General features: G+C 34.4%; 2 protein-coding genes and 1 long non-coding RNA gene across 3 annotated transcripts; 1 reads left to right on the forward strand and 2 right to left on the reverse strand.

Annotated features, from left to right (window-relative positions):
* Positions 1-9448: 9448 nt before the first annotated feature.
* Positions 9449-10487, reverse strand: LOC135168301 (thioredoxin domain-containing protein 12-like). The gene is made up of 2 exons (XM_064132337.1): positions 10169-10487; positions 9449-9803 (listed from the first exon to the last, which is right to left on the reverse strand). Exons 1-2 carry the CDS (start codon positions 10438-10440, stop codon positions 9578-9580), a joined length of 498 nt encoding a protein of 165 aa, XP_063988407.1. The 5' UTR covers positions 10441-10487; the 3' UTR covers positions 9449-9577.
* A 734-nt stretch (positions 10488-11221) lies between these two features.
* On the forward strand, positions 11222-12601 carry LOC135168326 (uncharacterized). Its single transcript, XR_010300024.1, has 3 exons — positions 11222-11393; positions 11488-11545; positions 11990-12601. It is a non-coding gene; the product is annotated as an uncharacterized LOC135168326 (long non-coding RNA).
* On the reverse strand, positions 12404-13570 carry LOC135168311 (large ribosomal subunit protein bL33m). The gene is made up of 3 exons (XM_064132348.1): positions 13431-13570; positions 13202-13305; positions 12404-12614 (listed from the first exon to the last, which is right to left on the reverse strand). Exons 1-3 carry the CDS (start codon positions 13469-13471, stop codon positions 12487-12489), a joined length of 273 nt encoding a protein of 90 aa, XP_063988418.1. The 5' UTR covers positions 13472-13570; the 3' UTR covers positions 12404-12486.
* Positions 13571-13708: the final 138 nt, after the last annotated feature.

Genomic DNA, 13708 nt, shown 5'->3' on the forward strand with positions numbered 1-13708 from the left:
TTCTTTAGTTAACTGTATAAATGAAGCTAGAGTAATACATAATATATCAAAGAAATTTGCAAATGGGAATCCTACTGAACCGTTTCGCCTCGTTAATCCGTGCTTTCTGGGTTTGTCCGTCCGCAGCACGAGTGAAAAAAAAAATCCAGCGGGATACAATCGACACGTGCCACCCTACTTTATCCCTCCATCCATGCAACCACCCACTCATCGCTCCCCCTCGGTTAGTTTAAATGGTTGCAGATCTTCGAAATTTGGAAAGGTACTTTTTTTTGCGAGTATTGCGAATTCAATTAATTCAATTATCATCCCTCACCATCGATTTATCATGATTATTTGGTCAATCCTAGTGTTATCAAGGATAAGTTTTTTATGCATTGTAACACATAATAATTTAATATACATATAATATTATTTTTGTGAATTTAACAAATTATTATTTTATCTTTGCCATTTATACATATATTTTGTTCTTCTCTTTGGGTAAAAAATCCGGTTGTATTTAACAATGTTGTCCGGTTACTGATAAATGAATTCATTAATTAATGAATTGAAAATGTATTATTCTTATAGAAAATTTAGACACCAGTATTTACAGTTCAACAGAACTAAATTGAAGGTGGAATTGAGACACTTCAATTGTCATGTTTATGTACAGGAGGAATAAAGTAGAGCACAGCGAACAGCGGCTACTAGGATTGCCGTTGATGTTATACCCAGGGAAATAGTGTATTGGAGCTCGATGAGTATCATGCGACTGACAGCTACAGCTAATTGAATCTTGACTCTATCTGTCGGGACCCGTTTGCCTTAGACTTCAATTTGTTGTCAATGTTCAACAGAATCTACTAGTGTTCCTCGCGTTATTCTCCCCTATTTTTGTGTCTTTATTTGGAGACAGTTCAATTGATATGAGTCAGTTCATTTCCTTTCATAGACAAGTCTTCTTTAGTGGTTTTTTCTTTTGAAATATACATAATCATGCCTACATTTAGAGCTTATGCGAAGCTCTTCCGGTACAGTTTAGAATGCTCAGGAAGATTTTACTTGAAAAATATACATGAGAAATTAAAAAACTTTATTTTATTGACTCTTACATAGATATTTTCTTTTATTCCTATAGAAATTACTGCAAAACACTGCCCAATTGCCAATTACGGGAATATTCAGTATGTAATTTTTCAAGACGTATCTCTGAAAAAATGTTCTCTTTGGAAATTGTTGACATAAAATACTGGTGTTAGTGGATCAAGAAAAATGGAAAAACGCCAACGTAGTCATCTCAGTGTTAAATCATAATCTGATTATAATGGTATAGAATTCATGCTGGAGAGGGGGGCGGGGGTAGGGTTGGAACCGATATCCGTACGATTTCTCGATTGCGCAATCAAGATGGCATCGGGAATGGCATCTCTCCTCGCGCCCGCACATCGTATTCCTTCTACCTTTACCGACTCAAACTACCAACAAGTATTTCAATATCCGATCCAATATATTCCCCCAGTTGGGTATCATCCAAGGAACGAACTCTACGTGTGTTCAGTCATATTGGATTCTCTTCGTCACCACACCTTTATTCGAACGATTCACTTTTTTTTTGCTTTTCCATTCAATTGAATGAAAATCGATGAGCTATATACACATATACTTCTTTTACTATCCAACTATCATCAAGCTCAATCGGCTCATCTCAAAAGTTTTGTTCATCCGTCTGTTGTCACTATAGTTTCACACTCACTGCCAACATTGAGAAAATTCTCTCCTTTGGGTATTACTACAAAGTCATTTCGTTTTTCCCTACCATTTTTTCTTCTTTTTCTCCTTCTTCTTCTTTTTTTTCTTATTATTATTATTATTATTATTATTATTATTATTGTTATTATTGCATAATAATAATTCTATAAAACTTGAACTATTTAGATGCAAAATTAAAAAAAAATTCTTCAATTTACGTGAAGAAACTAAAAATATATTTATTGTAAGTATAATTATCACCACTATTGACACGACAATGAAAATAATATAGAAGAATTACCGTTTATTGAAATCCTTTTGACCATTCGTAATTTACATTGTTCATTTTCTCCTTTCGAACTCGATGAAAAACAAATTCATGGAACAAGATCATTTATCTTCAATTATTCCATCGCCCCCCATGCGTTTCTAGGTTATGAGTTTTACAATCAAGATTATAGAGTGCCTTCCTATTCACTCCGCTAGAATAGGTAACCACCCCCCCCCCCCCGGACACCGTAGGACTATGAACACATACTATGAGCCAATTGACAAGATATGAAATAATTTGTTGAAGCGTGCATCGATTCTCCAGCCACCTGGGCACACACGCATCCCTCGTTACAGGGTTATATACATATTTTATTATTCGTTTTCGTAGCTTCTCTTCTTTTTTTTTTTATATTATACTATTGTTATCGACGTTGCGATGGTAGAGATCATCGTCGAGTTTGTTCATAACGAATATAGAAGGCATTATAACGTATGTAATATCAAGCCATTCAGACAGTGGTTTCTCGTTTTATGGAACTCTATTGTATTTTCAGGGTGTATATATTAAAAGATTTTATTTTATTCCTTGGACTTATTCAAAATATTGTTTTGCACATTTTTGTTAACAAAATGGATTGTGAGTCCTGAATTATGAATCAATGGATTGTTTGTCAATGATTAGTTCTGATAGGTTAAATTATAGCGTTGCTCCTACTAAGAAGAATATTACATATTTTTACTGTAAGGGATCACAGCCTTTAGCGTATCTGTGTTGCTTCTTTTGTCCACTCATAGTATATTATTATTATTATTATTATTATTATTATTACACCGTTAAACTATTGCCGCTGATAATTCCGATCAACTTGGAAAATTTTTTATTAATTAATTATTCTCTGAGTTTCACTGACCGTTCATTTGTTGAAATACAAGACATAAATTTCTCCGCATATGAAAGTTGGACACTCACACAATGGTAATTTTAAAGAAAGATATTTTTTTTTACACATGAAGAATTAATTAAATTAAGAAAAATATAATTTCTATTGACAATTCAAAAAATGTCATTTTTCGAAAGCCCATTCTATAACCGAGACTCTCCTTCTCGGATGGTGGTTAAACGGGTTGATAAAAAAAAAGACAATATGTAGACAAAACAAATAGATTCTGAGGCTGGACAAGGTTGTTATGTACCTGCAAGCGTTTTTCTTCAAATGATCCCGACGCTTTTAATGTTCAATAAAAGAGCAGTAGTGAATGTGGATGAAACGAAGAATAAACGGCAGATAAATTGAGGGAAAAAATCCCGATACCCTTTGAGTGGAATATTGAATTTCGAATTGATCCGTTTTATTTTTATTTATCCTTTTTGAGTAGGGGAGTTAGATATATACTTGTTTAACCGACAATCCTTACTGGGGGCGATGTATCTCGGTGCAGATCGATTGTGTCCCGCCTATTAAATCTCAATTCAATGAGAAGGATATTTTCTGGGGTACAGAGAGGCTTGTGGAGGGGAAAAATCGGGGAATCCCACGCTTTGAAACTGTATTTGGAGTTTGCGGTGTGGAGATTGACATAAGATGTAATTGCTGATGATGTTGAATGTACCCAGCTAACATCAGGCCTGAGCAGTTTTTCCTTAAAGTCTAGTCAAGTCGTTTCTATTAATTTTATTTAATTTCTCTATTTTAACAAAATCAGGCAATAATAGGTATCGGCTGAATAAAAATAATGAATTAATTTTTCATCCACAATTCTCCTTTATCTTCAACAGAGTTTTCTTCTATGTGTAGATTATGAATTTGAATGAAAAGAAAATTATATATTCATGTTCGATTTGACATTAGCAAGTGAAAAAAAAATCCATATCCTCCTAACATAAACAGTTGATATCCTGAAGGTACGCATCTACATCGGCATGAAGGATTGTACGCGTGTCTCCGACTCGTATGGCCTTATCCTTTTGTTCCAAAATTCAAAATCATCATTGTCCCCATTCTGGAAGCCTACGAGGTATTGTCCGATCGGTGAATTCTCTCCGTCCTTCAATTTTCTCTTTCTCGATCTGGCATATCTCCCTCTCTCTCTCTCTCTCAACATTGCTTGTGCTGTTAACGGGGTTGTGTGCACCTCGAGTGGCGAGTGAGCAGGGTTGAATCCTCGTCGTCACTGATGTCCTGCCGAAACATCTCTGTCACGGTCATTCCCATACACATATGATTCCCTCACTTCGTATCGCTTGATGGTTGTCTGTTTTATGGGAACCTTTTTCCTCTTTTCAGATTGAACGAATCGTTTTCCTCTCTAAGGTATATATATCCTTGTGCACATTGTGATATCGGCAGTGATTTCTTTTCTAACAGCCCCATTTGCGTTTTTTAACTTATCTCATCGAAATTCAACCCCCGAGACTAATTACACAATTCAACAAAATTCCGATCCTAGTGAATAGTTTAGAATTCATTTGCATTTTTTTTACTGGCCGAATTCATAAGTTACAGCTGAAGATATATGACTAACTGAGTAACATATGAATTTATTAATGAATATGTCGTGGGAAGAAATTATTGTGGGATGAATTGAGCGTTATGATTTTACTGGGATGAATGTGCTAGCTATAGCAAAAACCCAGCTATATAATTACTGAAGACCACCCTGAAATCATTCAAATAGTAGAAAAGACAAATTTCCAGACACACAAATCTCATTTTACACTGCTATCGTAGGACAATGCGATTCGGTTAACGTTATTATATCGTCTCTGTTGAATTATTTTTCCAAAAGGGCGGGGCATTTACGATTAACGTAACTCGAGATTATATATATGTATATATACACATTTAAAGTAAGATGAAATAAAATAGACGCAAGAAAGGAGGAAAAAAAGAAAATAAGAAAAATAAAAAAATAAAGGTGAAACGAAACCGTTTGTGTTTGAGGCAGGGAATTCGAGATTTTTTTTGTCTCAAGTCTTGGCTCTCTCTCTCTCTCGTTTCCTCCTTCATTCCTCTTGAAGACATACGAATGGTTCTTTCGGACAGATTCCCTTGCCTGTTTCACTCCGTTACCTGCATTTTCGTATACACGTGTATAGTCGTCTCGAACGTCTTATTATTTGCGAGAAACAAAAAAGAAAATAAAAATAAGAGACGCACCACGGGATACCTTATATGAATAATTTTACTGGAATGCTCCTGGATACTTCAGCAATGAGAAATTTACCTTCTGCACCCTTTTATTTCTTCCTTCTCAATCAATTGTACGAGCTTTATTACTTTTGCACCCCTGTGAATGAATATACTTTTTTGTTCATTGTAGTTGTTTAATAATATTTATTAATAAAACAATTCGCAGAAAAATCTGATTAAAAAATCACAAGGTGTAGTTTATTGACTTTAATTGAGACCCCAAAATAATTATGCCAATAAATAGTGAAAAATTGCTTGCGCAGAGACTTGGTCAAAATATATTTTTGTTTATCAATTGGCAACTTGTTACATGAAATGTCCTAACTTTTAACACCAAATGATGTAATAATCAAATTTAACCGAAAACGATGCATGACCACACACACACTCACACACTCACACACACATACATACATGCATATACAACATTTGTTCAATATCTTTGAAATGAAGGGAAGCCATTGATTCAAAGGTGTTTCATTAGTTCAACAAATTAATTGCCCAATCAATCTTCATTACCCGACCAGGTTAATTAAAAGGAGGAGGGAAGAAGAGGCGGGAGTTCCTCTCCGATGAAGGTATTGCATACGGTGCAGGACCACAAGGCGAAAAGAAAGTTTTCACGATTACTTCTCCAGGATAAACTCTCCCCCTTCTCCCCCATACCCCGACACTTTGCGATTTAATTCCGAAACCTTGAGACGCCCAACGATGACATTAAATCATAGGATATAGTAAAGTACGGTTGCCGCAATTCTCTTTTCTTAAAACCCGCATCGTAGGGCCATAATTCGAAAAACTTTCGAACGATGGAACAAAAGTGCGGACTTTTGTTCCATAAGTTTTAGTTCATGGCGAGCTGTTTGCGAGTGGAACGACGCCCCGACAGTGTTTTGTTCGCTTTGTCTTTTCTTCCTGTAAGGCATATAATACCTATATAACTGCCGACTGAACCGGGTCCAACCCTTAATAACGCTGAAGAAACCCCGTTCCTTATTCGTTTTCTTCATCTTTCTTGTCTCCATCTTTACAATCGTTCGTCCAATGAAATTAATACCTTGCGAGATCAATTACGTTTCAATTTTGTGGCTATTCAATTTTAAAAAATTCCTTTCATATATCGTAATGTACGTCAGAAAATCTAAAGAAATTTTTTCTCCCAAAAATGTTTTTAAATGTAAAATGAGTGGGGCACATTCAATTAGATGGTCAGCTATCAGGTGCAGTGAGCTTCATCATATCTATCATTCTTCTAAACACAATAATATTTCCTCTTATTTGTTAAATCACATGAATATCATTTGAAAGAAATAATTTTTTTCAGTATTTTTCCAATTTTTATTCATTGATCTTCCCCCAAAAATTAAATGTATAATTTTTTTTCAGATATTGTAGCATGTTTTTCTAGTACATGAATATTGAAATTCACGTTGAAATTTGAAATATTTCAATAGTAAAATCATTGAAAAATATTTGAAAAGTAGAAAATAACTGGAGACCCTGGCGAGAAAAAAACACAACATTTATATCTCATTGAAGTGAAAAATGACAAATAATAAGAGTCGAAATACATCAGCCAAATACCGAAAGAAAACTTGTAAATTCTCTAAGTTATTAAAAGGGGACTGAATAGCCATTAATTTTTAATTTTCATCTCTTTCCCTTAAATTAATAAACAAAAAGGGTTCGTGAAGAAGTTTGACTCTCGCGCCAATTTCACAGTTTCTTCGGTCTCAAGTAGTAAACCGAGGTTGTTCTTTGCTTATTACAGTGTGTACTGTGGTAAATGAGCACAAACTGCTTCATGTTTTTTTCATCATTTTCATTATATTTCCTCTTGTTCTTTTTTCAAAGTGGATGGTTAGCTCGCTAATTAACTACCTTATACATTCATGAGTATTTTTTTGTGTAGACGTAGCAGTCGTTTCTTTTCATTTTTATTTTTCATTTTTTATTTTTGATTTTGGTTGGTGAAAAATTTATTAAACTGATTTTTCTTCTTCTATCAGAATGGAAAGCCTTGTGGAGAATTTTTATTCATTTTTCGCAATTTTTGGATTTATCATGAGCTGCTTCCATGGAGCAATTTATTGGAAAAAAAAGCTGATAAAAATTATATATTCTGTCTGGATGGACTTGGACTAATAAAAAAATTATAACATCTGACGGAAAATCCTTAAATCTGTCTAGAATTAAAAAAGACGGGGTTCTTCCTTGGTTTCATTTTGGTCACAGATCGGTATACCAAATGAGATAAATGACAATAATCGAAGGACAGGGGTAGGTAAAAAAGGGGTTTGACGCGTCCAGATCGAAAAGCCATAAAATCGCCTCTGCTGCGGGGGTCTCGTCTCATGCATGGTGTGTTATTCTTCTTTTTTCATGATCCGAGAGGCCTAAAGGGTAGCCAGATATAAGGTATACCATTGCGTTTGACAGAGTAGATATATATACGGGACAATGGATTTTCGATGGACGTTTTCACGGTTTTTTTTTGCCCCTGTGTGAGTGGAGGATCAGCGGGGAATCGAACATGAACGGCTTTTGTAAGCCCGACGGGAAACGCGAGAGTGCTGTATGTCTTTCAATTCTTCTCACTCAATCTCATTTTTTCTATTCATTTCACTGAGTGGAATAAAAACAAAAGTGGAAATTTTGACAATGGGAACATTGTGGCTGGACATGTTTTACAAAATAATTTCGTGCATTATTACTTTTATTAATTTTCGCTTATGTCATTTAAAGAAGTCCTATAAAAGACAGTTATGTCATTGAATTTCTATTGGTGTCACTTGCAATGGTTGTAAATAAAAAAAGCACATTTAAATCAACAAGGAGGTGGTGCATCCAAATTCATATCCAGTCAACAGTTTCGTTAATTGTAAAAAAATTTTGGTATTGTTACGCTGTAAAAATGAACTCTTTATATAGAGGGAAATAAATAAGATAGTTCGTGTCGTTCTCTAGTGATTAAAAAGAAAATGTACTTTTATTTTGCTGCACCAACCTCAATGGCAAATGTAACTAAAATCAATGCCATTACAATTCAACAATAAGAAACTCATCTTTAAACGATTCCAGATGTGGAATGAGGGACGAGTGGGTGGCAGGGGGAGGGGGGAGGCGGTAAAAAACCGGGGTATCACTTATCCAAGGCAGCTGGGCGATGCCAGCCATTTTCAATTTATTTCAAGTGCCTTTTGGTGGCGTTGGTTAAACGTAGAGGGATGGGCAGGGGATGGAGAAGGAGTACGTAAGCAGAGAGATACCTATGTTCTCCATGCCACCCCTCCCACTTTTTAACCATTCTCAACTCTATGGATTTTCGAATTCTCCCCCGATTTTCACGCTCTCCGGCATTCTTCAGCCTCACCGCACACCACCAATATTTTCAACATATATTCAGAAGTTGAACAGTTATTTGAATTTTGTTTTTATTTCGGTTCATAGAAATTCGTGAAATGACAATCTTATTTATTTCAATCGGGATAATAAAAGATTTTTATTGATGAAAGTGCATAACAATCAAGTGAGGTTTTTGAGTTAACAATCGCTGATAAGAATTTGTGACGTTTGATGATTAATGACACAATATGCTATGAAGTTTCAGGAATTTTATGCCACGAAATGTATACACAGAAAAAAGTTCTTTTAATCACAAAATTTTCATAAAATTTTACGTTTTGCAGAAAGAATTTACTGAATATTTCTATCTGTTAGCTTGTATGTGTAGGAGTATCAAAGATGAGTGGTATAGTACCGTTGGTTTAAATAAAACACTTTTCTTCGGAGTATTGGAGAATTTGTTTAGTTACTTTATCGCACAGTGTAATGAAAATAGTTGGAGTCCTCACCAAGCAAAATAACGATCGTGACCACGTAATCTTGGAGCTGGGCAGATAACTGCGACGACGAAGATCTGATAAACTCTGAGAAAGGGTGGGGGTAGCAGTAGCGTTACCTTGTCAATGTCTTCGAGTTGTACAGGAGGAGAGACAGACAGAGGAAGAACGAGTTTTACGCCTCCACGAGTCTCCAGAGAGTCGTTTGAAAGCGTGGAAAGGACCGCAGTGGAAATAATACAACTTTGTGTTCCTTGCCGCGGGATCAAAGGGAATCGCTTTACTAAAGAGAGCGAGAGAGAGAGAGAGAGGAGCGAGAGCCTACGTACGGTTAAACGAATAAGGGTTGAGTGAAGAAGGCCCTCACCCTTGGCCCTCCCATTCACTCTCTTTAACCAAGTCTCAAGCTCAAATCTATTATCTTTGCATTTCTCCATTTTTTATTTTCCATTCTTTTAATTCTCGACTCTATCCTATGATTTCTTTGCCCTCTTGGCAGCGATAGGTGGTATCCAATGGTGGCTCCAGGAGAACGTTTCAACCCAAGTTGTCGATAACTTGTTGCATTACTTGGACTATTTGGATTGGTGAACTGTAGAAGTAGCGATGCGCTTGGTCTCCATCGGGATGACGATTGTATGCATTTTTAATAAATTCACCGGTTGGTTTGAAGAAGAGAATCCGCGGCACATACTTACCGTCGGGGGTGAACTTTTCAGATTGGATAAGATTGGAACTATTTTCGATGTTGATCATCACGAAACTGTATTTGGAATCGTTACGTTATTCGTAAAATTACCCGTTCAATTATTATTTGTGAAATTGTCATTTTTCTACAATGACGACAAGGTGAGAACTATTCAATAAAATCTACTGAATACTTTAAGACCAATAGTAACTGAAAAAAAAATATAAAAATAAAAATCTCGTGCTTCAAAGATGAAAAAATAATTGTAAGCGTTTACAGTTTTTTATGAATCTAGTGAATTCATTCTACGGTACAATCTATATAATATTTTCTTCCCAGGTTTTCGCGGAAAGATTAGTGGAATTTTGACAGAAATTCTTTTTTCCAGAAAATATATATAATAGTGCAATAAAAGGGCGTATAATAAATTTTAAACTTACTGTTGGCTCATATCAATCAATTTAACCGATTTACTGAACTTTTCTCTCAATTTAATGCAAGCCGGACACGTTGTCGTGTGAATAATCAAAAAAATGGCTTTTCCCGATTGCTTAGCCTCTTCAAATCCTCTCTGTAAATTCTTCCACTTATACGATTTTCCAAAACCATGATCCAACTCATCTTCACCACTGTGCGCCAGCAGAGCCTCCACTGCATGATCGGCGAGAGCAATAATGTTGCCATTCCAGAAATATTTTAAATACTGCCTCATTGCGTTGACTATGATTTTGGGCTAAAAAATGAACTGTCAAAATCGAAATGCGGAAGAAAAACATTTGAAGATAGGATTGAAAAAATAATTAGTGAAAATATTTTCAGCTTCAAAGAATTCTTTAAGCGTTATATTGGTTCAGCTTCGAACTTTCTTAATGATTGTTTCATTTGATTGAAAAAATACTTTGACTATGCAAGATCAGTGATAGATGAATTTTTGTTTGACTTTTTTTATATAAAAGTTAAATGAGGGTCAACCATATCTTAATTTATGATTTTTCAAAGAAATCAAAAACGAGTAGGAAATCGGCTCTTGAATGACATACAGTGTAATTTTTTCACTAATAAATTAGTACTATACTTTTGAATGTTTAATTTACACATCATTTAATTGATCATGTATAATTCATTGTTTATTTATCTTTATCAAGTTGAATAATATTTCTTGTCAACTATACAAATAAGCATCAATAAATTTTGCAATGCATATCCAATGGTTGTTCCAATATTTTATCCTACCCACCCCACGAATGCCGTATATAGCTTATAGAAATGGGTGCAAGTTCTTCATCTTATTCTGCCTTTTAGAGCAACGAAAGTCATAAAAAAATTTACCTACATTATCTCACGTGTTATTGCATGATGCTCATAATTCTGTAGCGTTGGAAAAATGAAAATACATGCTGGCCTTCGGCATCAATGTGCGCGATTGCTCAATGACGAATAAATCGTGTCAAATTGTCTCTACATATACTGGTACCGCGGCCTTTATATTAGGTAATTCGCAGAATGACTGGATTAGTTGGAACTTGAACTAGTAGTTACATTGACAAGAATCATTTTTATTTTTATTTCTTGCATTTGGTCATGTTTCTGATTCTGATTTTTTTTATTACCCTAGTGGGTACAGATACGACTGCTGGACAAGACTGCAGAGTTCGGGGGCAATATGTAAGCTGTTATTAATATATTTTTATTGTTGTTTATTATTATAAAGGTAATAATAATTTTTTTATCATAGTGATAATTTTTCAACTTCATTTAGTGTATAGATGATGCAGTTTGTTGTGGTGGCTGTTGTTGGGATAATACCTGCACGAATAGTAAGTATGGGTAAACGTTTTTTTTCGGATCAAAACTAAGTACAAACTAAGTAAAGTCAATCATAAATTCTATTACTATATTATATATTTAATTGACTTTAGATGTTATCATGGCATAAATTATCTACAAAGCAAAATGTCATGTGCTGGCCATTGATTGTATCAACTTCTATATAAAGAGACAGTTAAAATGATTATTACCGGACAAATTGAAAAAATCAAAAGAGCAGATTCCCACTCAAATCGGGCTGGTGTGCGGTTACTTGATTATGTTATGGAAACTTCAATTGAAAATATTTATGAACAGATTTTGGGGTATTTGATTAATAGTAAAAAAAAAACTAAAATGGAGAAAAAGATTCCCAGAAAATTATGGAATAACGAGCCATTAGCGTTACATAATTTGTCAAGCTTCAATTTGTTAAAATATTTTCTAAATTTTAGCTTATGGACCGTGCTATCTCCGCGAAAATCCCTGCCGCAGTCATTACTGCTCACCCGGAACGGACTGTTACCTCTATAAACCGGCATGTGAGGGATGCGAGGCTGTTCCTGCCTGTCGGGAGTGGATTCAATGACATAAAATTGAATTAAAAAGGCCCGAATACAATGCTGTCGCAAGTGTCCCAGAGACATCTTCAAATACTCAAAAACGTTTTCTCAAGTGGCACATCGGTGAAAGATCACAGGAACTATTCGCATCGTGTTACTTTTGGTTTCGTTATCTTACCCGCAGCAACGAGGGTGAACTTGAAATTACACAGCCGGTTGAGCATTATCCCCCTCTCCTTCGCCCTTGAGCTTTCTCAGGGAACATTTTGGGGGAGAAAGATTTTGTCATCAACTTTTGATCATGGCTTTGTTATTGAATTTGTTTCCCCAATTTTTCGTAACAAAAATGGTTATTTTTTTATTTTATAATCGATACATTTTTAATTTATTTACTGCATTTTTTTAGTCGGGTCGCCTGTCTCTTTCTCGTTGTAGCCTTTTGTGTATGCGTTGAAACCCTTCCAATTTTTTATACTACGAATTTTCTTTAGTTCTTTGTAGTATGCGATCACTTGGGCTGCAAATAAGGGAAAAAGAATTTTTTGTCATGATGCATTGTGCAAAATTATGGGTTAGAAAAAAATTGCTTCGTTAAATTTTTAATAAATGGATACACATCGACAAGAGGTAGAGCTCTTTTCGTTTATTGGCAATGCAAAATCACATTGATTTATTTTAATATTTCTTTACTAAATGATTTTATCAATATTAACCAATATTTCTCTAGTGCAACTCAGTGTTTGATTAGTTGAATAATTAATTTTTTATCTATAACAATTTATTTTTAATTAAAATTCTCATGTGGAAAAGTAGGTTTTTGGCATTTTTTCATTATTCCTTAGGGGAAAGCTTTGACCAAGTATAAAAATTTAGTTCCGCCGTGATGTATCTTATAATATTCTTTTACATTATCTAAAATAATATTATAACAAATTTTCGGATCGATACAACATTCGCTAGTATTATTTACTAATTAATTGATTTAAAAAATTACTTCAATAATTCAGGACCATTTTTTTGTACTCATAATGCGCCAATAATGAATATGTATTACAATTAATTATTGAAAATCATAGAAGTTCGAAAAATAATTCACTAAATTACCATACGGATCGAATTGCATGAATTCCATTTTGTCTCCAAGTCTTTCTCGCACGAGATTCACTTTATGTCCACTCACCATACTCTCACAGAGTACTAAAACAAATCTGAAAAATAAGCAGAATATAATCATTATTTTGAAAATAATCATATATAAATATGAACCTAACCTCAATTCTAATCTTAAGAATAGAAAAATGCTTTACAAGTTGTTTATAATGATCCGACTTACTTGCTCTTTGGTTTAGCACACAGTAAAGATGTTATAAACATTATTATAATATTTATTGACTAATGACAGTAGTTAATTAATATATATTTTTTTTATTTCCGTCAATTTTAGCGACACCGTATAGTCCTGGTTAATGATGTAGGCGAATAACAGCGCATGCGTCTAGACGAGATGCTATTCAAAGAGTGTTGAGCAACTACAAGTACTTAGTCATAATGTGAAAAATAATGCGCAATTTTTTGAACATATTTATTTAAAAAATTTGTATTGAATTTCCA

Source organism: Diachasmimorpha longicaudata, chromosome 1 (genome assembly GCF_034640455.1).
Source record: "Diachasmimorpha longicaudata isolate KC_UGA_2023 chromosome 1, iyDiaLong2, whole genome shotgun sequence".
NCBI lineage: Eukaryota > Metazoa > Arthropoda > Insecta > Hymenoptera > Braconidae > Diachasmimorpha > Diachasmimorpha longicaudata.